General features: G+C 39.8%; 1 protein-coding gene across 18 annotated transcripts in view; it reads left to right on the forward strand.

Moving 5' to 3' along the window:
* The window catches only part of SYTL2 (synaptotagmin like 2), a 59,949-nt gene extending 40,592 nt beyond the window's left edge, over positions 1-19,357 (forward strand). For 3 of the 18 annotated variants that reach the window (XM_056495735.1, XM_056495654.1, XM_056495818.1), the window contains exons 9-20: positions 5,518-5,619; positions 6,525-6,578; positions 8,051-8,098; positions 9,033-9,127; positions 11,448-11,567; positions 12,553-12,722; positions 13,322-13,424; positions 13,852-14,022; positions 14,358-14,436; positions 15,317-15,416; positions 16,206-16,411; positions 17,846-19,357. In XM_056495735.1, coding sequence (XP_056351710.1) covers positions 5,518-5,619; positions 6,525-6,578; positions 8,051-8,098; positions 9,033-9,127; positions 11,448-11,567; positions 12,553-12,722; positions 13,322-13,424; positions 13,852-14,022; positions 14,358-14,436; positions 15,317-15,416; positions 16,206-16,411; positions 17,846-17,991 — 1,394 coding nt within the window. In that variant the 3' untranslated portion in view covers positions 17,992-19,357. Of the gene's footprint in view, positions 1-7; positions 3,958-5,517; positions 5,620-6,524; positions 6,579-8,050; positions 8,099-9,032; positions 9,128-11,447; positions 11,568-12,552; positions 12,723-13,321; positions 13,425-13,851; positions 14,023-14,357; positions 14,437-15,316; positions 15,417-16,205; positions 16,412-17,845 lie in introns of those variants that run through there. The other 15 variants (XM_056495988.1, XM_056495907.1, XM_056496167.1 and 12 more) reach the window with 13 other exon arrangements.
* Positions 19,358-25,590: the final 6,233 nt, after the last annotated feature.

The following is a 25,590-nucleotide window of genomic DNA, read 5'->3' on the forward strand; positions in this document are numbered from 1 at the left end:
AGCCTGATCTTGTTGAGGAGAGAGATGCTAAAACCACTCTCAAGCCTGGCAAGCATATTGATGAACTCATGAAAGTGAATGATGAATCTGTATCAAAAGTTTTAGACTGGTTTAAAAGAAGTTCTAGTACTGAAGATGAGGAACTTGTATCAATGAAGTCCCAAGGCAGGGAGCCCAGAGAGAAAGTGGATGTGTCAATCAGAACAGCAGTTCTTCCCACAGAACACAGTGGGCCTGACATGCATGAAAATACAGAAGATATAGAAGAGAGACCGTTTGGAAAGATTAAACAACAGAGCAGTATTTCATCTACATCCTTTACTTCAGAAAACATGCAGCTGATAAAGGAGAGAGTGAAGCCTAAGACAGGGGAAGCAAATGAAAAGCAAAATGATAAATTTCTAACTGAATTTGATTGTACAAGAGTTGAAGAAAAAGAACATGGTCAAGAAATCAAACAACAAAATAAAAAATCAAATCTCTTGGAACATCAAGGGCACAAGCTACCAGCTCAGAAATGTGAATCAGAGAAAGCAATACAAGAAAAAAGAAGAATAAGGGCGATCAGAGCATTCTGGGAAGGAGATAAAACTATCCCCAGTCATGGAGAGAAAGTTAGTATCAATGCTGATTCATCAGGTGGCCGTGCATTGACAGGTCTCAGAGAAAGTGACAAACCATCTGCAGTGTATCCCCCTAAGGCACTGCATGAGCAGAGCAAGAATACATTAAGAAGTCCTGAACTAAGTTGTGTGAGCCAGGCTTCAAGAAACAAAAGTCACCAGTCTTTTGAATCTGGACCAGGCCATGCATTTGAAAAGCCAGGAGGGACACTTCAATCTGATGAAGCTCGTGAATTTACAGAGCTCCCAAAAGCCAGTAACTTGAATCCCAGAGCTGGTGTCAATTCAGCTTCCTCAAAAAGCAAAGACAAAGATGAGAAGAAAGTCGCTGCTTCTTCCCAACAGAAGCCCAGCTTCCAGGTTTTGTCTTTAAAAGAAAAGATGAATGAAAAGTCCCAGAATCAAATTTTAGATCCTTCACACTTCCAGAGTCTGAGAAACTTCTGGGATACTGGAGTTAAATTCCAGAGCAGCATTGGCAGGGAAGATGATTCTTTGCCATATAACACTAAATCAATAACCTATGAAAGAAAATCAAAAGAAGATAAAGGCGGAGATAATGTGAACAAGCAAGGGTTAATTCAACAACAAACCCAAACATCTGAGAAAGAAAAAATACAGAAACTAGATTCTGCGGTACGCAAAGAGTCTCTAGAATCTCCTATCCTAAAAGGTCTGAATGTGACACACACAACAAATACAGACTCTCTCCAGCTGGACAGACAAGCAGTTACCTCAAAATCCCAGGAAAAGACGGGTCTTCCAGAGCAAGAAGTTAAAGAACTTAGAGAAAAAGGCATTGTTTCATCAAAACATCATCATGGATCCTTGCAGCTCCAGTCAGCTGGTGATAAAGCTGCTTTAAAGGAGACAGTAGTAGGGGATAAACTATATTTACCTATAGAAAAAGAGGAAAACAAGACTGGTCCTTTGGATAAAGAGGAAGTTGCAGAGACTGTGGATAAAGTTGTTCTACCTAAAGGTGAGCTTGATATATTTAAATCATGTCTAAAGAAGCTAGAAAAGGAAGCCTCTGAGATGTCATGTAGCTTAAACCTAAAAGGAAATATTTTAAAAGGGAAACATTTTCAGTCAAATCCATGCAAGGTCTTTGAGAGAACAGGGGAAGACAGTCATGATATTTTTTCTGTTGAGCGAGGAGAAGAAATAGGCAAAAGTACAGGACAAGTGAATGTGTCATCAACAGATAAGCATGAGAACAGAAAAAGTCTCAGAAAACTGTTTAGGGAATTTGAACCTTTGAATCTGCAATATCAGGCAGCAGAAAAGGATGATACTCTTGAGGGCTCTCAGAGGCCTCAAGCTGGTTTGCAGAACCTTCTCAGAGAAACCTTTGTATCTCAACCTTCTGAATACAGAAGGGTGGGAATGAAAACATATGACGACTCAAATAGTATGTCACAGACTAACTGCAATGCAGAATCAGCACACCAAGAAGCTACTGGTCAGCCTGAAGAGGTACGTGAGACCATAGAGAAGTCTGTAGCTGGATCCAAGGACAATGGCTTGAGTTCTGCTCTAGGGAAGCTGCTGAAGGAGGCTTCTGAAACACCACCTCCTAAACCCAAACGTGCTGACAGCACAGCATGGGAGACTGCTGAGGAGCAAGTTAGGACAGTGTATGAACATGGTGGAGAAGTGCTGCAGGAGATCTGTGAGACTGTAGAAAGGTCTGTTGCCCCATCCAAGGCCAGTGGCTTGAGTTCTGCTTTAGAGAGTCTGCTGAAGGAGGCCTCTGAAACACCCTCTCCTAAACCCAAATGTGCTGACAGCACAGCACAAAGGACTGCTGAGGTGCAAGATAAAGGCATGATGTATGAGCATGGTGAAGAGATGCTGCAGGAAATCAGTGAGACCATAGAAAGGTCTGTTGCCCCATGCAAGGTTAATGGCTTGAGTTCTGCTTTAAAGAGGCTGCTGAAGGAGGCCTCTGAAACACCCCCTCCTAAACCCAAACGTGCTGACAGCACAGCACAGAGAACTGCTGAGGTGCAAGATAAAAGCACAACTTACGAGTGTGATGGGCAGCTGCTGCAAGAAATCCATGAGATAATAGAAAAGTCTGTTGCCCCATCTTCAGACAGTGGCTTGAGTTCTGCTTTAGAGAGGCTGCTGAAGGAGGCCTCTGAAACACCCCCTCCGAAACAAAAACATGCTGACAGCACAGTACAGAGAACTCTGGAAGTGGAAGCTAAAAGCATGACCTATAAGCATGGTGGAGAGGTACCTCAAGAAATCACTGAGAATATAGAGAAGTCTGTTGCCCCATCCAAGGCCAGTGGCTTGAGTTCTGCTTTAGAGAGGATGCTGAAGGAGGCCTCTGAAACACCCTCTCCTAAGCCCAAACATGCTGACAGCACAGTACAGGGGACTGCTGAGGTGAAAGCTGTGAGCACAGCCTATGAGCATGATGGAGAGCCGCTGCAGGAAATTGGTGAGACCACAGAAAGATGTGCACTGTCCAGCACTGGGTATAGAGGGTCTGATGTTGATTTTCAGAATCTACCAAAAGAGGTCTCTGAAACACCAGCTTCTGTGCTGGAAAATACGGATAAGAAAATTCATAATAAAATACAGACTAGTGTAGGTATACATGTTCTACATCAACAAGACAGTGATCACCCTCAAGAAATACAAGAAACTATAGAAAAAACTTCTGTTTCAAATATTGCAAAATTTGAATTCAGTCGCTCTGTAGAAAAACTTCTTCATGAAGCATCTGCAGTTTCATGTCCAATAACAAAAGATTTGTATCAGCAAGAGGAATTTGAGGATCATACATTTCCATCAGAAAAAGAGACTCTATTCATGACAAGGTCACAGCCATACAATGCCCTAAGTAGCTATGATACACAATTGGAGATAGTTCTCAAAGAGGGAGCTCGAGAAAAATATGTCAAAGCCTCAGTTAATGATCTTGCAGTAAGTGAAATTGAAGCTTCTAGTTTTAAAAGAGATGGAGCTATTAACAGAATAGAAGAGAGAATCATGATTCCTGTTGATCTTCATCCCTTGGAAGGCAAGACCAATATGGTTGCAATCAAACCATTTGAGATAAATGAAAAAGGGATGAATGAAAGCACATTCTTGGAGACTTCTGAACAGTATCCAGAATTTCAAGCACTGGTGAATTTCAGAAGAGCAAGTACACCACTTAATGATGAAAGCAACTCCCCCCAGCCAGAAGCAGCTCAGTTCTGCCAAATGTCTCTGCATGAGGATAACAATGAAGAGGAAGGCAACAACTTAAATTTGGGATCCAGGATTTCCAATGAAAACTCTGATTCCCTCTCCGGAACCGGAAGTTCAACTCGTGAGCTATCTGATTTCTAAAATTCATGGTGCTGAGTTAAACATGGCTACAATAATTTTCTTTGTATCCAGCTTGAAATATGCTAATGGAAAGTCTGTGTGATCACTTTTTTAATTGAGAGATTTGGATAGTTGCTTGGGAGGGGTGGGAAGACCTAATTAAGTTGTTTGATTGGAAAGTGTTTAGCAGACACATTTGGGTAAGGATAGTTTAGAGTATGAATCAATTCGGTTTTGGTGATTTACACTTTTCTTATTCCATGTGGCATTGCCTTCAAATTAATAAATTTGTAACACTCAGTCTAGTAATCCTTTCAAATAGACTGGATTAAAAGAGGAAAAAAATATCAGTGGCTCATTGGGTTCATTCTTTAGTTTGACTGGCTAATCTCTGAAGATAAATACTTATCAGTGGAATATCTGGGTATAAGGATAATACCAATACTCTGTGCTGTTTCATTTAGCGTTGCTGCCTTGCACTGAAAAATGACCATATAAATGAAGAGATCCATTTACCAGGATTCACGTTATTTGGTTAAGTGGCAGTTCTAGTCAATGCATAGTGTATGATAGTCCTCAAAGAGCTTAAGGTAGAAGAGATAATTTACCCTTTTTAGTCTCACACTGAGAAACTGGGAATATTTTCTTCTCCTGGAGAATCTGAGAAATATATGAAGTTCCCAGGGCCTGCCAACTTATATCCAAGCCTCTTTTGAAAGTGAGTTTCCAAAGAAACTCAGTGAAAACTCAAGATAAGTGAAGAAAAAGTGAGAAAAAAATCAAATGTCATTTGGTTTCACCCATGATTACAGGCAGCAGTGATGTGATTGGTTGGTGGAGGGGGAGGAAAGTGAGATAGGGAGGAAAAGAAAGTCTTAAAGATTTCTGAAGGAGCTAGGTCTGTCTTGATTCTACTTTTGGAGACAATTGCATAACTCCAAATATATCCACAGCTTGTTTTTTTTGTGAGGTTTTTGTTTGTTTAGTGGGGTTCTTTTGGGGTGTGTGTGGGGAATTGGTATTCGGTTTTTTGTGGTTTTGATCAGTTGGTTTTGTTTGGTTTTGGTTTTGTTGGGGTTTTTTGGTTACTCAAGCATTGAAACAAAATTACTTTCACTGTGGAAGGACTATAATAGAAAAATTTGCACAAGGGGAAAAAACTAAAATTTTCTTTTGTGCTGATTCATGAAAATATGGTTACAAAATATCTACAATCTGAATTTATCCAATATTAATCTTAACCAGCTGAGTGAATAATTGCTCCAAACACTGTTGTTAGTAAAGATAGACCTACACCTACACAGGGCAAATCACTTGTCTGTCAAATTGTTTGTCAGACTTATCTGTGCTGATGACTGAGGGTGCTTAGAGAGCACAAATAGATAATTAAAAGTAGATGTTTATTTTATTTTGGATTTATCTTGTATTTTCATTGAACGTTCACTGTATTTGCTGACTGTCAAAATAGATTCTTAGGAGAAACCTGTGATTGGTTATTCATTGACTTGCTTAAAGTGGCATGTCTGTGTGTGCAGTGTTCATGTGTTTTGTCTCGTAACAGGTTCTGAAGAAGAATTAAACCCTGTTTTGATGGCATTGAAAAGGAGTGCAGATAGGAAAAAGCCTTCCAAAAGTCTAGAGGACATTCCATCAGCCACCTCAAGTGAGCACAAAGCTTGTGTGTCTCCCATGACCCCCAGTTTGGCTTAAATGTGTTTATGCTGGTCTTCCATACAGCCTTGCCAAGTTGTGGCTTTGTTTTTGTTTCTCAGCAAACTATATGGAGGTTGTACTTTAGAACCAGATTCTTTGCTCAAATGGTTTAATTTTCAGTTCTTGGCGTTAATTTTGGAACAAGGCTGGTCTGTGAAGCAGACATTTTCCAGGAGTGCACTGTGTTGATCAGTGATTAACTGTTTCCTGGATAGTTTTTCAATTGGATTGGCAATGACCCAATACAGTAATGAGCAGCTACTGTCATTGCCTCCTCATTGCTGGCTTGGGTCAAATAAGTAGACAATGAAAGCATGAAAAACTCAGTTGAGTAATGGTCCACCAGTGTATTCTAGCAATAAATAGATCAAACTTACTTTAAGAGAACACAGTGAGATAATATTACACTTAAAATGAATTCTCAGCTTCCCTCAGTAGCCTCCTTGAATTCCTTGGTTTTTTAAAAATTATTATTCCTGTCTCACTTCACCTTGCCCCTGAGTGTTTTCATGCTTATGTCTAATGGGGAAGACACAGACTGAACTTACATTTGTGAACTGAAGCATGGAGATGTAGATTTTTGAAAGATACTGGCAAGTTGTTCTTCTAATACTACTTATGCTACTGCTTGCTTCTAACCAGTTTCTAGGTTTTAGGTGTGCACTAACATTGTTGCTACAACACGCTGATAGAAACTATGTCAACGTGAGACCCCTCTGGAATTTAACTATTCCCATGGCTCTGCTGGTTTGTCTGTGGTTTTGCTCCTCCTTACTCTTAGTTCTGTGATTATCACTACCATCCATTTTATACTGAATAACAACATTTCTAACTGTGTTGTTTTTTCCTGCACAGATAAAGAAAAAATAAATAAACCAAAGGAAGAATTAGTTCTTAGTGCTGAAGATGGTAAATATCATTTGTGTCTGCATGGAAGTTTGTTGCTTTTTTAATGGCCTCTGCTAGTGAAGTTATATAGTTTTTTTTAAACCAAGAATTATGTTGTGTTTTTAGATTTGGTTGACCTCAGCATGGCTGGAAAGCTTTTGTAGAATTCTGTTGTGGTGTTTATTCTTAAGGAATCTATTTATATCCTCCTGTATCTGTAGAAACTGTGCCACTTATCAGTGTATTCTTTTGGCCTTCAGTCATTCAGCCTATGAGTTACTGAAATCATAGGGAGCCTTGAATACAAGCTCTCTTGAAAGAAATTGGCCTCAGTAAATATCTATCTGTCTATCTGTTGCATTATAAGATCCAAGATTACTTTTGCTAGAGCAAAACACTCTTCAGAATACCTCAGTTGGAAAGGAACCTCTATTAATATCCCTGCCTTAGTCCTATAAAGTAGCATTATTCTAAGCAATAAATGAACCTCTAGATCAGCTACCAGTTACATTTTTCTATATACCTTTAGAAATTCTGAATCTAAGAAAAACAAAAAGCAAACCTGCTCCAAGAACGTGTCAAAATAAACAGAATTCAAAACTATAAAATAATATTGAATATGGTGGAATATAGCACACAGTTCTTTATTTACTGCATTGGAGCACTACAGTTTTAAAAGAACAGTTGTGTGCAGCTGTATTTTTTATTTTATGCTTTAAGTGTTTTAAAGCATTGTCCATGCCAGTGGCCCATAGTATCAATAGGATAATTATAGCATATTAGGATATCAACAACACCCAGTAAAGTAACAAGACTTAAGCACTGTCCTGCACTCTGCTTTCAAGTGGAGACTCCTACTGAAAGCCTGTTTGGCATTCAGTGTAATATGTAGAGACTAACCTGAAAAGAGTAGGAGGAATTTGAGTTTGATTTAAGATTGAAGTTATAAAAAAATGGCATACAGCCAAATTGATAGTTGTACAGGCAGAATAAGGTAAGTTCTCTTGAAAAGGCTGTTCTTTTGGAACAGCAAAAAAGACTGATTTTTATAGCTTGTACACTTACATTACACTCATATTTTGTCATGATCCAGCTCCTCAAAGGAGAACAGCAATGCAAAACACAGAAACAGAATCATACAATTGTTTAGGTTGGAGAAAACCTTTAGGATCATCAAATCCAATGATTAACCCAGCATGGGCAAGTTCCCCACTCAGCCATGTCTCTAGTTCTGAATTTATGTTTGTGTAAACAGAAAGGCTCCATGATGCACCAAAATCAAACAGACCTTAATAGCCATACAGGCCTAATACCTAAACCACTACTAACTCTTGGAAGGAAAAAAAATCCCACAAAGTTCACAGAGTCTGGGGAAGTAAAAAAAAACCCCAAAACACTTCAAAAACAGAAAAATCCCATATATAAAGTATATTGATGCTATTTATAACCTTGCAAAACTGCTGCTGAATGACTATTGATACTGCACTGAGCAGGTCCGAAACCTGATCAGCATCAAGAGGGGACTGAAAATGCAGCAGAAAGTGAGTAATAGGATTCTTCCAGCAGATACTGGAGAGACTTTTCCTCTGATAGCTGAACTAATACATTAACAATACTTTTTAATTTACCAACTAACTAGATACTTGCTCTAAGTACCAAATCTAATTGCATACTGACTGTAACTGATCTGTTGAGCTCTAGCTGAGTTTTGACATCAAAAGCTTGGCAAAAGCTTCACTCACTTTGCAAACAATCCCATTGTGTGCAGTGTTTCATTTTATGCGAGAAATAAGTGTTCCTGTAGCTGGCTGTTTGTTGCCAAATCATTTTCTGTCACATGTCACCTTATACAATTAGGTTTTGTACACTGAAAGAGTACAGAAGTGAGCTGCAGTAGAGCTATGCAGGTATGGAAGAGACAGTGCAAAAAAGTGCATCATTAATAAGATATGCATCTTATAACTAAGTAGGAATACTCGCAGCTTCCTTGGTCAGGTCTAGAATTTGCTTGATTTACACAAATTTACCTATTGCAGTTAAAGAGATTGAGTAAATAGAATACAGGTTGTCTTGTATGCTGACTTCTCACTAAGAATATTATGACGATTCTAATGTCAGTGATGACATTGTTAGTGCACAAGTGTGCTCATTCTTGTTCTAGGAAGAAAATCTAGAAGGAAATCTGCAATGTTTTCTTCTTCACTTTTGATCAGAATTTGCTTGTCACACCCAGGCTACCTCATGTCAAGCAACATTTCTCGTCCTGTCAAAGTTTGTTGGTCACTGTTATAGACAATGCCATTATCCTAATGATAACTTCTGAGTACTGTGGGGGAAAAATCTCCTTGCATCCAAGCTGTTTGTGCATGTGCATGTATTTCATCCAAAGTGGTTTGCTTCTAACAGTGTCCTGTTATGGAATCACTGTTCTGATGTACAAGTGTTTTTGAAGCCTTTTGAATTACTGCTTTTCAGTTTCCACAGTGACTTCACAGCCTGATAAACTGTTTTCCAACCCTGAAAAACTCAAAGGACTGAGCAAGTCAGTACCCTCATTCTTACAGGAAGAGGTAAGCACCATCTCTGAAATGTTATAGTTTCAGGCAACTCACCATTAACTCAGTGCAAGTAAATTTTCAGAACTCCCAACAACATGCCATGCTCGATTATTGTTATTATCATCATTGTGGTGTGAACCTTGGAATAAGCTCTGAGGCCATATTCAAATCTAAAATGACACTGAAATTTGAAAGTGATAACCAACTTGAACTGTCAGGCCTGTGACATCTGTGATTCTCTGTAAATGGTTTGGTTTGATTTGAATGGTTTTGTTTGGAAAGGACCTTAAAGACCATCCCTTTCCAACTCCCCTGCCATAGGCAGGAACACCTTTCACTAGACCAGGTTGCTCAGGGCCCCATCCAACCTGGCCTTGAACACTTCCAGGGTTGGGGACAGCCACAGCTTCTCTGGGAAACCTGTGCCAGTGCTTCACTACCCTTACAGTGAAAAATTTCTTCCTAGTATCTTATCTAAACCTATCACCAGTTAGTTTAAAGCCAATTCCCCCTTGTCTAATCACCATATATCCTTCCCCTGTAGGAGAATTTAGGATTTTTCTGTCTTTCAAAGAGTCCATGTAACTGGACTGACTATCCACACTGCTTAACTGTTACTTCACTCTCTGGATTTATTTTGTGCAGTCCCAAACAGCATTCTCCAAAGCAATTTTCTCTCAAGAAGCTTTGTCCTGGGTAGGCTGGACATTATTCAGTCCTTATTGTTGACCTCTCAAGAGAGGAGCAATCCTGGTCTGCTTTTATTTAACAGAGTAGACATAAGCAGATTTTATAAGCAAGCTGAAAAAGTCTTCATATACTAAATATTTATTTATAGAAAAACCTATTTTTTTAATGTGTGTGGAAATTGTTGTTTACTAACCTTGTATCTGTTATTAGATCTATGACTTCAGTTCAAAACAGTTTGAAGGAGACTTTGTAAATTGTCCTTGGGTGGAATATGTCACATCTCAAGGTGTCTCCTTAGACTTGAGATCACCTTAGGTGGACATGCAGGTGGTTTGGAACCCAGCTTTTTCTAATGCCCATTAATGAGAGACTGCAGGAGGCTGTTTTTAGAGGTTTTTATGGTTGTTTATTGTTCCTTATCTCAGGAATGCTTTGTTTAGCGAACAGCGGTTTGCTCGCTAGACGTTTAGGGCAGAATTTGCTTGGCAGAGGCAGGACTTACCTTTTATAGTCTAAATTAAGTACTAGGTATTTACAAATGACCCCCAATACAATACAATTTTGTTACATGGTCCAGCTCTGTTTTCATCCAATCTAAAAGTGCCAGCATGTCACCCAGCATGGATGACATAGAGAAGAAGGAGGAAGAGGTATTCACACCCCCAATTTTCCGTGTTGGTTATGTGTCCCTTATTACAAACATTCTAAAAATTTGCTAATTTTACATTTTAACAGTCTAATTTGCACTCTATTTATTTTTGCGGCTTGCATTTTTTCTCTTAATGTTGGTAAATTGTTTCAAGGAGCTAAATCCAGCCCTTGAGACACCTGGGTCTCATTCAAGGGTTTTTGGGGATCCCGCCAGGGGGGTCTTAAACTTTTCAGGGAAGCCAGAGGAATAGTCTGGACTCCCACAGAATACAGCAAGAAGATGAAGTTGTCCATAACAGCTTGTGTAGGAAGGCACAAGGAATAGGAATGTGGGAAGGGGATCAATTCTTTAGTTCAGAGATAGCATTGAGATAGAATGGGGTTGTATGTAACCTGATAATGATCAAGGAAACAAAAGCTGCAATTCCCTCATGGAAAAGCAAAGCCCTACTTGCCCTCTTGCAAGAAAGACTTGGCAAAAAACATTCACCGTGTCCAGTGCTGTTCTCTAAATGTTACCTTCTGGCCAGCTGCCCTTAGAGAGAGGTACAGAACTGACAGCATTTACTATATAACAGAAAGGACAGGTAAATGAACTGAGTATTATCAATTGCATAGGTTATGCACGAGACAGTGACACAGAGAAGTTGAGTTTAATTGTCCCAATAAACTTAACTTTTTAAGTTTTCATTGGTACTTGAGACTTGAAAGAGACAAACAAACAAACAAACAAACCCCCGAGCCTAGCTGCAGCACTGCTTAAAAAAATTATCAGTGTAGGCTGTTCATCAGAAAAACTCCCTTTCAGTTTTAAATGCATGACCTAAATCAAGAAATATTATTCATGTTGCAGTACAAGGGAATATAAATTCAGCCTTCCACTGAGTCTCAATCTGCATTAAAATTCTCTTTGTTTGGTTTTGGTTTTTTAAAATTTTCCTTGTGACTATAAACAATGTACACAGACTTTCTTTCTGTGATGTTTTTGTAGAGTGATGACAGAGAGACAGATACAGCATCAGAAAGCAGTTATTCCTTTGGCAGAATCAAGAAGAGTCCCAGCTCTCTAACCAATCTTAGCAGCTCTTCTGGCATGGCCTCCTTATCCTCTGTATGTAAACCAAAGCATTATTTTAATGGCACTTTGCTTTTGCTAATTTCTTCAGTGTTGTCTTGGCTCTTTTCTCATTCATCTTATCTTTCTTCCCTTGTTATCTCTGTCTTTCCACTTCTGTGATATGAACATAACATAATTCCTTGCATGGAATTGCCTGAAGCAAGTAAAGTAAAATGAAATAGATTTCAAATTTTTTTTTTCTAGTAATATATTGGTGCTTGTTCAGGGCTCTGAGCAAAGGTATTGATTTTACACAAACAGCTTACATTTGTAGCTGAAAATGAGGAACAATTCATATAGAACAAACATTGAGAAAGGGGAGAGAGATAAGTGAAAGCAGGAGTTATTATTGGTATATCAGGTGTGCATTTGAGTCAATTAGCTAACCAAAAGTCATTTATGTGGACTTTGAGTAAGAAAACAATTTTGGGGAAGGATGTTGAGATAAAGGATATATATGTATACACACATCTTTCTTCTTCTGTGTATTTAGTATTTAATTTTCAGTGTTTTATTTAATTATGTATTTAGGTACATAATTCAGCAACATAGACTTTACCTATTAATCTTTTTGTTAGTATTTTAAGAAGGTCTGTTGTCCTAAACTATTCCGCTCTGCTTTCTGCAAGGAAGATCAGCTGAGGAGGTTTAGAAGTAATATTTCAAGGATCTGAGCACAGGCAATCTTCAGATCTACAGCATCCTATAATTTAATTTCTTCTATCTCAATGCAACTAACCCATTCAAATTTTTCTCGAAGAATCCTGGTGTAACCCCTTTGATTTCCAAATATCTTTCTATCATTAATCTACTTGCTGAGAAGCTTGTATAATACTGTCCATTACATTTTATTGTTACATCTAAAGAGATGCAGCTGATTTCTTTACTGCCTGAATCCTGAGCACAATTTCTACCCTGATCCTGAAGTATCTGGTGAAATGCAATGTCTGGAAAATATTTCTCCTCTTGTTCCATGCAGGTGAGCGGCAGCCTGATGAGTATCTACAGTGCAGACTTTGGCAGTGTTGATGTGAAGGGGAACATTCAGTTTGCCATTGATTATGTGGAAAAGCTGAATGAGCTCCACATCTTTATTTGCCAGTGTAAAGACCTGGCAGTAGCAGATGTTAAGCGGCAGCGTTCAGACCCGTAAGTACAAAGAATTCATTCCTTTCCTAATGGAAGTTTTTCTTTTAATGTGGAAATGAAAACTGCTGAGGTTCTCTAGTCTCTCTAACCTGCTGGAGTAAACCACCCAAGAAATAGATGAAGAGGCTACAATGTGCTTTGTGGTTTGTTTTTTTTTTACTCTGATTGAATATAGAACCACCCTTATAAATTGGTCTGTGTATATATTAACATAGGAAATCAAAACTTTTAAGAATATTAAATGTTCTTTTAAAATGCCACTTTTCAGATGGTAAATCCCACTTTGATATGTTTTCAGCAGGATTAGCACCTATAAAGATGATATTTGGTCTTGCTACAGTTATATATTCTGTATTTTCATGTGCTGAGGAGGCATTTCAACAGATTTTTTTCACAAGAAAGTGATGATGTTATACATCACCACTGCTGTTCTAATTCTTAAATATACAAGGTGAATAATATAATGTCTACTCAAGTGGATTTCTTTTACTTTGTAAGCAAGTACTCATGTATTTTTGAAGATGAAGTTGGAGAGGGTCTGGATATTTTAGGTTTTGGGGGTTTTTTTAACTCTTCTAACAATCCTGTCTAAATTTTAGGTACGTAAAGACCTACCTGCTTCCAGAGAAATACAGACTGGGCAAACGGAAGACCTCTGTCAAGAAGAAAACTTTTAATCCAGTCTATAATGAGATACTGCGGGTATTTATCAAACTACTACTAGATATAATACACTGTATGTGTGATGTGTGAGGAGCCTCAGCTTTTGGGCACAGGTCTAGATTGCACTCAAAAGGGACATTAGCCATGAGAGGGATTGCCCTGCAGAGCTGGCCGTGTGCTTCCATGGATAGGTTGACGCTGCAAAGATCTCTGGATCCAGCATTGAGAGCACTGGTGGTTTTATACATCTTGTAAACAAACACAAGCCACGTATAGGCTTAAGATGGTAGAAATAAAAAGTAAATAGTTGGGTTTTATTGTGGTTTGTTTGCTTTCTGAAATGCAGAAGTGGGCAGTTATGGACATATAAACCCAGACACTTTTTTTCTAACCCTATAACTTTCTGACACAGCACTAGTAAAAATTCACCGTGTTAAAATTTTTTTTCCTTACTTCTTCCTGGCAGTATAAAATTGAGAAGGAGCTCCTAACGAATCAAAGCCTCAATATCTCTGTCTGGCACAATGATACCTTTGGGAGGAATAGCTTCCTTGGCGAAGTGGAGTTGGATTTAGGAGCTTGGGACTGGAATGATCCATCCAATAAGCAGATCAACTGGTTTCCTCTCAAGCCAAGGGTAGGTTGGCTGTTTTGCATTTTCTGCAGTGTACGTGCAAAACCAAATAATTATTTAGGCTTGGTCTTGTGTGTTCTGTGGGTTTTGTGCTGATTATAATCATAAATACTTATACACTGGTAAACAGAAATGCAGTTCTCAGATGTCTTTTAGTCTAGCTAGGTATTACAGTAGGAAAAACTTTCACAGTCTAAGAAGTAGGAATTTCAAAGTATTTCTCTTTGTCATATTGCTGCACTTGTTAACCAAATATGAAGTAAGCCTTCTGAGGATATGGAGCAAGTGTAGCACCATTTTAATATTAGATGTTTGGTTTAATTTTTTTTTCATTTCAGACTTCAGCAGTAACTCTTAACCTAGAAAACAGAGGGGAGATGAAACTAGCCCTCCAGTATGTCCCACATCCAATTGGAGGTAAGCATTGCTGCTTTGCTTGGGTTCATCAAGCCTTTGGTGGTTTTGTCCTCTTTTTTTTATTTTATTTAAAGAAACTCCTCGTTTAATGTTTGTGATTCACTTCAGACAGCTTCTTTCAACATAAAAGTTTCCTGTTTTCTTCCTAGAGGATTAAGTCAGATTGTGAATATAGTTAAGAACCTCAAAGACCATTATGAGATCTTTTGATGAAGAAATTACCTCATTGTCATAATCTAAGATTTGTAATACAGTATGTATGTGTAACAAAATTCTGTTTTCTCAATAATTTTGGAGATTATAAATCATCAGACAGGTGTTGTGAGGTGATAAACTATGACAACACACTGAATTTTAAGCAATACTAGATGCAGGAAATAGCAACAAGTATCTAGAAAGCAGAAATTTATAGCAGTCTGATCAGTTTGGTTTAATCTTGTCTTGCAACAGATAGTGGACCAATCTGAGAGTGAAGCCAGGTCAGGTCTTTAATCCAGACAGACATTCAGTAAGAATCAAATATATTAAGACCATAAAAGAGCTTATTTGAAAGTACAAGCAGCAATAAATGCTAAGATCACATAGGCTGATGACAAGCTGATCTGTTTATCTAGGAGTCTTGGGAAGAGAAGACCAGTGGCATATGTTTGCTTAGTTGTAACAGAAGAAAAGTCATTGTAGGAATGCAGATATGGTGTGATCTTGCAGTACTTTGATGAAGTATTTCAACTTACAGAGTACAGAGAGCAAAGATGAATTAAGATGTGGGATAACAAATCCAGGCTGAATATCACTTCTGCAATGGGCAAAAACTGCTGCATCAGACAAAATACCTTTAAAAGGCATATGCTTAAGCAGATGTTTTGTTTTATTTTTACAGGAAAGAAGACTCTATCTACTGGTGAGGTTCACATCTGGGTGAAGGAATGCCATAACCTCCCTCTTCTGAGAGGCAATAGGCTCAACTCTTTTATTAAATGGTAAGAATTGTGGTTGAAGTCATCAAACACAGTGGCCCAATAATGCTACCATTGTGCTTTCTAATTGTATCTTCTTTTTCTACATTCATATTAAAAGAACACTGAATTGCTTTCTGATTCCTCTTTACTGTAGTGCAAATTGTCCTGCATAGTTTACAACTTCCAGATGCTAAGTATGTGCCACCAAGTAAAACTTACTGGGAGAGCTCTCTGTGTCATTATTACACTTTGGTTTTTTCTCTCAGTCACTAGGTGGAAGGACTAGTCAAACTGTTCTGGCTTTTATTCACATTGAAGCAAAGCATGTTTGTGCAAAACACAGTTTAGCTTAGCAAATTTTGGGAGGAGACACAAGCCTGAAATAATGTAATAATGTGAATACATAATTGCATTTCTTCCTCCTTCCTTTCCACATACAGACTAAAAATGTGAAGAGATAAGAATAACAAGATGGTTGGGGAAATATCTGGCAGCAACAAAATGTTTCAGTGTCATCAGTGATAACACAGCAAATAAACTCACTTGTGCCTCTTCCCCACCTGACTTGCTTGTCCTGGTTTAGGACACTTGCCCTTCCATCCTCTGAAGCATAAGGGTGGATACCTGCTGCCAGTATTTCCTGTAAGGGACTGAGAATATGACCCTTCACTCCATCTCTGTAAAGCACCTTATCTTCAGTCCTGTTTTAACATGCAAAACATAGTTAATGAGCAGCTTTTGCATTTTCAGTATGTTTCATGCAGACTGTGCTGTGCAAGTGCAAACTGACAGTGTTTTTTCTCTCTGAAGTACCATTCTTCCAGACACCAGCAGAAAAAGTCGCCAGAAAACAAGGACGGTTGCCAAAACTACAAACCCAGTATTCAACCACACCATGGTCTATGATGGCTTTAGACCAGAAGATTTAAAAGAAGCCTGCATAGAACTCACAGTCTGGGATCACAACAAACTAGCAAACCACTTTCTGGGAGGCCTAAGGATAGGTCTTGGAACAGGTACTGGACAATCACCACATTAATATTTAGCTTACGAAGTAGTTGGTTTTTTTTTTTTTTTTTGTTTTGTTTTGTTTTGTTTTGTTTTGTTTTGTTTTTGTTGTAGTTTGGGGTATTTTTTCCCTTTTCCATTTCTTCTCTTTCAGTCCTTCTTTTCTCTTGAACAGTTTCATTTGGTAAAGTACCCATTCTTCAGAACAGATCCTGAAGTTTTGTCAGGAGGGTTAGCATGACTGACAAGGAGAAATACTAGAAACTAACCTTTGTCTGGCCATATATTGTATCTGGTGCTATTTAAAGTACAAGAATATGCTCTTCCTGCCCCAGAAATCTGATAATGTCTTGCAAACTTGATGCCTAGAGGAGATGGAACAGAGGCTACACGGAGTTAAGGGGAATAAAATGGATATTTATTGAGATGCCTTCAAAGGCCACACCCTGGCAGTACCAGTCATGGCCCCTGCCTGGATGGCTCCAAGATGGAAGCAAAAGAGGGCTTGGTCACAAGATCTCACATTTTTATAGGCTTTAGTTCATTTGCATGCAGGAGTCAGCTGTCCAATTAATAGCCTCGGATCATGAAGATTCATCCTCCTTGCTTGCTTGTTTACTTGCCCACCCTCCTCTTTTCATGTTGTTTATGCTTAGGGCCTGAAGTTTGAAGAAATTGTCCTTGAGTCCTCAGCTGGAATAGGACTGTTTTGTCTTTACCACCCAAGCACAACAGAAAAGCACACCCAAGCAGAACAGAAAAACTTAAAACTTAAGGCATCAACTCATGCAAAAAAATAGTGTAAAAACACCAGTGGGTGGAAATAAAAGGATAGATCAGGAATGATGGATAAGATTGGAATATACTGAATAGGAAAAATTATAAATGCAAGCAAATTTTTAGTATAAGGGCAATATAAGATGTGCAGATATAGCAACAGGAAAAGCATACAATTCATCTCTGTCCCTTTTATTCTGCTCTCTGATATGAGGAGAGGATGTTTGGAGTTTTCTCAAGAAATGCAATATACAAATGACTTTTCACAAATCAATTTCTTGCGTGGTTCATCAAATTAAAAATTAGAATAGTAAATCTTAATTTGAATTTTAGAGTACCCAATCTTGCACTTCAGTACAAAATCAGTACCCTGTTTTATTGTTAAACCTTCTCAGATGCATGGGCAATTGGCATTTTTTCCTTGGGATTGTGACAAAAAAGACCAAAGATAAAAAGGAAAAAAATCTGGACAAAGATGAAAAAAATTGTGTGAAACTACTGTTAATTGTATTTGACACAAATGTTCAGAGTAAAAATGTAGAACTGTATCTCCAAAGCACTAGGTCAAATACCTGAGGAGGTGTAACCATTTTAGAGCAGGCAAACTTGTGCTTAACTCTGCAGCATATTAAGTAATTTTTCTCTTAAAACTGACATTTTACTAGGCAAAAGCTATGGAACTACAGTAGATTGGATGGATTCTACTTCAGATGAAACTGCCCTTTGGGAGAAGATGATGAACTCTCCAAACACCTGGGTAGAAGATACATTACCTCTCAGGATGCTTATGGTTGCAAAATTGACAAAATAAGGTGGATTTATATTTGTTTGTGTCAAAAAGATATCTTGGGAATGAAATTGAAAGCATGGGGGTGGAACTTGGAAGAGGAACACAGCAGCTTTTTTGACAGTTTCTGCTCTGTTACTGTTCTGGTTATGTGCTGTCAAATGTCACTTTGTATTTCAAATTAAACATCTGCTTGCAGATCATTATGTAAACTGTAAGGATTTTTAAATTTCTTATTCACTGAAAACAACTTCAGGAAAGAAGGTGCTTACAGAGCTCATTGTTAGAGGTAGCTGTGATACCTGGATGACTGTGTTGTCTAACTGAAGCATTGCTGATCCCTTAAATGATCCAAATAACCAGCAGAAATATAGGAGCAAAGTCAACTGTTTCTCTACATTGCTGGGATTGTTCATGAAGCCTTACTGATAAGACAGCAACATTAGTGTTAAAGCTCACTGGTATGTGTTTTTATCCTCATTATGCCTTGTTAGATCTCACCAGCATGGAATATGGGCATGAAGCATCTAGCTTTTTGAAAGTTCCTGTAGTTGTAATTGTACATTTCTAGGACACACCAGTTACTTCCCCAATGAGAGAAGCATGGCAGGAAGTGGGACTGTCAATGTCCTATTCTACAAGGTGAAGAGGACTTAGTTCCAATGTACTGTAAAAAATCAGGGTTATAAAAAATTTGCTTTATAAATGTGTTAATCATCTTGCTAGCATACAATACTTAGTCTTAAGTGCTGAAGATGTGAAGGTGAAACTTTTTTTATTACAGTGCTACTCAAAAGGATCGAAATGTGCCAATTTTAGTGATGACAAGGATGTTGGGTATTTATTCTCCAAAGTGCACTTGTTTGTTTGTACCTGTATCCATCAGGGAATCCACTTTCTCTCTCGTCAACCAGGCAATCTGTGGAGTTTAAAAATGTCAAAAGCAGTTTGCCAGTCTTTGGTATCTTCCTGCTTCAGCTGTTTTGTATGAGATTGGTAACTGCTCCAGCTTCCACTCTGCCAGACATACAAAACACTTTTTTACTAGGGAACACATGCACATGACACTTCAGAACAATGTGTTCTTGCCAACGGGGTACAGCTGTTCACTCCCTATATGAATTAATTTTTCACCTGAAAACAGAGGTTGCTGTGAACATGACCTTCAGTTTCACAGGATTAATGTTTTTATTGCAGTTGTATCTCCTGTGAAGCTCCAATACACTGCTAAGTCTAAGCAGCTTTGGGTTCAATTGTAGGAATGGGGTCTTAAGGCTCCAGATTTGCAGGCAAGTGTCATGTAATCTGCTATGTTCTCTACAATAATACTCTACAAAATTTTTGTACCTAAATTTCCCTGCTATCAAAATAAAAGGTTTAGTTTGTGACAGTGACAATCTCCTTGTCTTCTGATCAAGTATAAGACATTGTGTCTTGCTATTCTTTTAACCCTCCTAGAGACTGACACAGAATTTTTCTGGTATCTCAAAAGACTCTATGTATCACCTCGCTAATAGACCAAACCTCAAATTTTGAAAAGCTACCTGAACATGAATGCAAGATCTAATCTCCCCCTTCTCTTTGAACCATGAACATTGTGTTGACAGCTTTGTCAATCCATTGGCAGACACACTGAAGTAGACAAGGCACAAATACTATGATTACTGTGATGACAATCAGCACATACATGCCCATTTTCAAAAATTTTTTCCACAATTGTGGGATTACAATTCCAATTACACAAATCATCCAATTGTGATCCTCCTTCAACTCTGAGTTTGGAGATACCGTCCTGCAAATCTTGTATACTTTTATGTATAGATACCAAATGATCAGAAAGATTCACACGACACATTCCAGCAAAATCTTTGCATCCGTGTCCATACACTAACAATAGAAAATCAATCGCTGCTGTTGTGCAGAACTGTCTTTCTCCTTGAGCATCTGTTAACAAATCACTAATTGTGAGAGAGCATGAGATCACTTACTTAGCCAACAACCTAGTTGATCCAATTGTTTCAAAGCTGCCACATCTGCACCTGTGTCCATCATTCCTGTGATCGTGATTGTTTTGTTGTTATATGTCAGGTCACAAGTTATTTGTGGTGTATCTCAGCCTATTTGTTCCATCCAGAAGACATGCATCTCTACATCTTCATTTTCAGATGATGCCTGTTGGCTCATGACTGGCATGACTTGAGGTCCGATTGTATTGGTTGGCAGAGCAATGGCCTTGGAGTATTTTCTGGAATAATCAATGGAGCCTGCAAGGCCTGAGCTAACACTGTTAATTCTTCATTCTGATTGGCCAAGATGACTGTCGGGTAGATGATGAGTCCTAAAATGCTACTTCTGTCTTTCCCTATGATCAGAAAGTCTTATCTCTTCCATGACATTCCAGTCACTCCTGTGGAAGCTCACTCATGAAGTAGGTTAATTTGGAAGCAGCCAATTCACATTGCGCCCCTGGGAGTAACAGGTCTGGGTTGCTGGGGAAGTGGCAGATTGTCCTGTGTAGGGAATCTGATTGGGGTTCCCCACATATTGTATGTTTTGCTGATACACTGGCTGCTGTCCTGTCGCTATCACTTGTGTCGTCACACACTGGCGAGTCGCGCTCTTCTTGGAGTTTCCCAGCAAGGGTAAAGGATTTCCATCTACATCCGTCTTCGAATGACACTGACTTGAAAAATGCCTTCCTTTTCCGCATCTTGGGCATCAATTTGGTGCTTTTGCATTCTCTGTTGATTCTGGGTAATACTTTTTTTGTGTCCGAATTTTCCACATTTGAAGCATGGCTTTTTGGAAAGTTCTGTTGCCATTACTTCTGAGGAGGTGTTGTGCTGAGGAGTTAAATGAAGAGCTGTGAGAGTTTTTTCCAGTCTTTTATCTGCAGCTTCTAAAATTTTTCTGAATTGCTCCCCCAAGGCATTTGCTTGAATTGTTACCATATGTTGATGAGTACCTATCTTACTGCAAGCTTCTATCATTTGAGGAAGGGTTGATTGAGGGTCAGGCAAAGTACTAATTATACGTTTACATTCATGGTTGGCATTTGCAAAAGCCAAGCTTCGAAGCAGATGTGGATGTGCATTTTCATCACTGCATTGTCTTTCCAATGCTCGAGTTAAACGATCTATAAAAGAAGTGAATGATTCTGGTACACCTTGCTTCACCTCTGTGCAAATTCCCCCTGAACTCCAGTAGGCTGGATCTGAATGATTGTCTTCCGAGCTGCTTCTTTGTTATCTTCGAGCACGTCTCGAGGCAGGACTGCTGCTTGATCTACTTGTTTGTCATTAGGAGGATCTCCTGCCAGTTGATCCAATGTGAGGTTTCTGTGTGGACCTCTAGCATAAAATTCTATTAGTTTTGTGAGAGCTTTCTTCCACTTGACTTCCCACAACATGAACTGTGCGTCTGTCAAGACTGTCATGGCAATGTGTTTACAATCAAAAGGTACCAAATCATAATTACCGAAGATACCTTTTAATAGTTGCTTGAAATAAGAGAGAAAAAGAGAAATAAGGCTTGAGAGCCTAAACCATTCTCTTCCAATGCTTGCCTTAAGTCTTTAATTACATCGTATGTCAGAGGTGCCCATTTGGGATGTACATTTCTCCTTCCATAACTGACTGGCTTGCCCCTTGTGTTGATGCCATGTTGAAATCTCCTTCTTTCAATGCTTTTCTTCTGATCTCATCCAAATCTGTGAGTATTTCTCTTGAGTTTCTTTGGTTTTTTTTTTTGTTTTGTTTTGTTTGTTTCTTTATTTTGTATGTTCGTGTCCTGGAAGGATGCTCCTTCTTCTAGCTTCAAAGCTGTATTCAGCTCCTCCTTCTGTGAAGTAACTTGTGTTTGGCATGTGTTGTGGTAAATGTTAATTATTTGAGGGTGCAGTAATAGAAACTGTCAGAGGTGGCGCTGTAGCAGGAGGTTTGACACCGTGTTCAGAAAATGGCGTTGGCGGAAGTACGTAATCATTATTCACGGAAATGCACTGGGCGCCGACATTTTGTCGTACGGAAGTCGTGCGCATGGCTCCGCCATATTGTTGTACGGACAGAGAACACATGGCGCCGCCATCTTGTGACCCGCACAGGTGCTGCAGTTGAAATAAAAGATCTCTGAGACATTCTCTCGGGATTACATTATGGTATGTCACTGTTTGGCCAAATGGAAGGTTGCTCGGCGTGACTGGGATCTCTTAGCGGTGCCAGGGACCGGGAAAAAAGGCTGGTGAAGGGATAAATATTCCTTCAGTGCAGTGTGTATTTTCTGATTCTGTGTTTGCAAGCTCCGGTTCGGAATCTGAGCTGTCCCCTTTCTCCCTCAGTTGTTTCGGGTGAACTGCGTTTTCCGTCTGGCTTTGTCTCTCCCCGGCTCTCCCCTGCCGCACTCTGCGGGCTGGCTGAAGGCAAAGCCGTGCTGGTGATGTTTAAATTTGCACGGGAATTGCTCCGAGCAGTGCGGGCCGCCCGCGGGCTCTCTGTCCGCCCCGCTCCCCGCTGAGGGCCGGCCCGCTCCCTCCTGCCCGGCGGCGGTGCCTTCCCCACACCGCTGGGACCGCCGTGCCTGCCGGCGCCGCTCCCAGCTCCCTCGTTAGCAGCGGGGCTGGTTTTTGCTCTGTGGCGGCGGCAGCGATGCGGGTGCTGCCGAAGCTGCTCCGCTGGGCAGCGATGCCGGCGCTGGGACCGCCCGCTCCCGGCTGAGGCGCGGTGTTTGAACTGCTGGCTGCTGCGCGGGGCGTGCTGAGCGGGGCTCGGCCGTCCCCGATTCACGGGTGCTTCCCGGGGTCACAGACATCTCGGGGGTCCCTCCTCTGTCGGAGTCACTCAGCAGGAGCCGAAAGCATTCTGTCCTTTGGCTGAGGCTTTTTCTGTGGTTTTATAGGTTTTGTCCCGACTCTCTCCGGATCGGAACGGGGGAGGGACATTCCCTGCACTCCACCCGCTCCCATAGCTTCCGCTGTGGTTTGCATTTCAGGGATTTCTGTCATGAGGATCATTGCTCTCTGCTTGCGTTTTGCATTTACGTGTTACAACTTCATATACCACTCTGCAAGCAGAAGTAACTTCGCAGCTGCAGGAATTCCAAATGTTGCTGCATTAGACAATCTGAGATTTAAAGCGTCCCAGAGAAATGAATTAAACAGGTTTTGGGTCCTCATTCCGAAATTGTTCCTGGGCCCATTTTAAAAGATCTTTTAATTGGTCTCTGAAGACTTTAATAGGATGGTCTTTGACCATTAACTGTCTTTGGTCTAGAATGTCCTTTTGAGACCTGGACATTACGTTGCCCATTTTAATAGATTACCCTGAAGATAACAAATCACTCCTACCTTACTGGCAGTCAATTTCTTCCTCGGGTCCCTCCTTTTCCATGAATGGCCAGCACCACGGGCTCCTGGTTCACCGTTCATCAGCGTCTAAGGATCCCCGAGCTCCTGTTCACCCCAGGGACTTTTCCAGCTGCTTGCGTTATCTTCTTCTCTTCAGGGAGGTCCTTGACTCTGAGATTTAACAGGTGTTTTCCTTCCTCACAATGCAGGCACAACTGTAACAGCGGTGGGAGTTTTGCACCACTTAATTAGTGGTTTGTCTCAATCTCTTCTGCCTTCACTCAGAGCCAGGATTAACCAATGCACGATGGAAACGGATTTTCTCATGTTTGGGCTTGGTTGTTTATTAAATCTTATCAGAAAGTACAGAGCATTTGACAGCACTTCTAGCTACCTGCTAGAAGTGAAGAAAATGGAAGAAGATGCAGCTGCTACAAGGTCTCTTAAAGCTAAACAGTCCAATAGAGAATTAACACCTATATTATTTATACTTTTAACCCAATAACTAAATTCCCATGACCCGTAGTGTGACACTGACTGACCAACCAGAAACTACTACCTGAAACACATGAGAAATTAAGAAGGAAGATGAACACTGAAAGAGACAATGCCCAGAATCCTTCATATTGCCCTATACCTATAACTATACTATAAAAAACTCATATTTAAAACCATCACCATGTGAAAGCACACACTTCTATTTCACTACACACCCGTTATTTTACCTTCATCACTCATATTTAGAAGCTGTCTCCACGGCCTCAGGTCAAAAGCAGTCTTCTCCAGGGGGTCAGTGCCTGACAGAACAGAAAGTTCAAAACCCCCAGGTTTCTGAGATCCAACAATCTACTTGCACACTGCACTTGTAATTAACTAGTTTGATTAACTAATGACACAGAAGTACTATGTACTCATCTAGGTTAACCAAGAAACTGAGCCAAGGACAAAAACTGTTCCTTAAGTACAAAAGTTCCTCCCTAGTTTTTAATACCTTTCTTTTCACCATGTATGGAATTCTTAACTTCAGTAGTATGATAATATGCTGATGGAGAAATGTGAGTTGGGAAGTTAAGACAAAAAGTTACAAGAAACTTGTTACTTTGCTGTTAAGTCAAAGGGAAAGCCTTTAGTCATCCATAACCAAAATTTTAAAGGTGCATAATTAGCTACTCATTAAAGGGCAGTTTGATAAATTAATTGCTATGCTCTGTCATAAAGATGAACTGGAATTAAGAATCAAAGCAGCCACACTCCTAGAACACCTTTATGTACATTCATTCTTGTCTGGAGAAACACAACCGTTCCTTCCTCTCTTTTCCTTCATGTTACAAGTTCATCTTTGTTTTAGCCCATAAGTTTTTTTTTAGTACATATGTGTGTATATGCATAGATACATATGTGTATATCTTCTAAATTACACTGTTTTCACTTGCTATAAACCAGACTTCAAAGTCCCAGCTCTCCTTTTGTGCTCTGTGTTCAGAAACCTCCCATTTCTGCAAGTAAGGCTGCAAACCTGAGTTGGTGCAGCAACATTGCTTTGGTTTTTCCCATTTCGAAATGTGTACTGTGCCCATGTAAATCTTGTTTGCTTCATGTCTGTTACCACAGCACTCTCTTCTTTCTCCTTTGTATTCTTTTCCAGACGATTCAGCAAAATCTGCACTGACTTCTTTCTTCCAATTGCATTTATTTTTCCTTTCCCTATCCTATCTGCCAGATTTTTATTAGCTGCTGGATAAAGTTGCAAGTTGTTCAGGGCAAGGTCTGTCTTTATTTTCTATGGACCTTCAGTGTGTTCTGAGGGCAGAGCCTGCATTCTGATCTCCTCTGGCATGTGCAGGGAGTAAGCTGAGAACAAGGAGTTCTTCAAGCTCATGGAAATTCTTTCCTTTTCCAAATCTGTGTGCTTTTGAGAGTGCCAGCAATGTTTGTTTGCTAAGAAACACTGCCAGCTCTTTCAGCCACCCTGGTGGGGCTGGCGTGGCTCCAAGCAGCCTGGATGAGGTCATGAGCTCTGGAGCGACTGGATTCAGCGTCTTACCTCTATGGAAACAGAACCTCACAATAGGAAAGACAACAAACAGACAGCAGAAAGAAAACACCTGGTAAGGAAGTAGTTTTCTCTTCTTAAATCCTGCTCTTCATTGTATTTCCACTGGATGGCCTAAACTTTTCAGCCCTCCTCCCTCTCCTCCATTATTTTGCAAAGGATTCAAGGTATCAAGAGCAGTGAGGGAGTGCAGGATGGTGGAGGCACTGCTTGTGTCTGTACTGCAGTT

Source organism: Oenanthe melanoleuca, chromosome 1 (assembly GCF_029582105.1).
Source record: "Oenanthe melanoleuca isolate GR-GAL-2019-014 chromosome 1, OMel1.0, whole genome shotgun sequence".
Lineage (NCBI taxonomy): Eukaryota > Metazoa > Chordata > Aves > Passeriformes > Muscicapidae > Oenanthe > Oenanthe melanoleuca.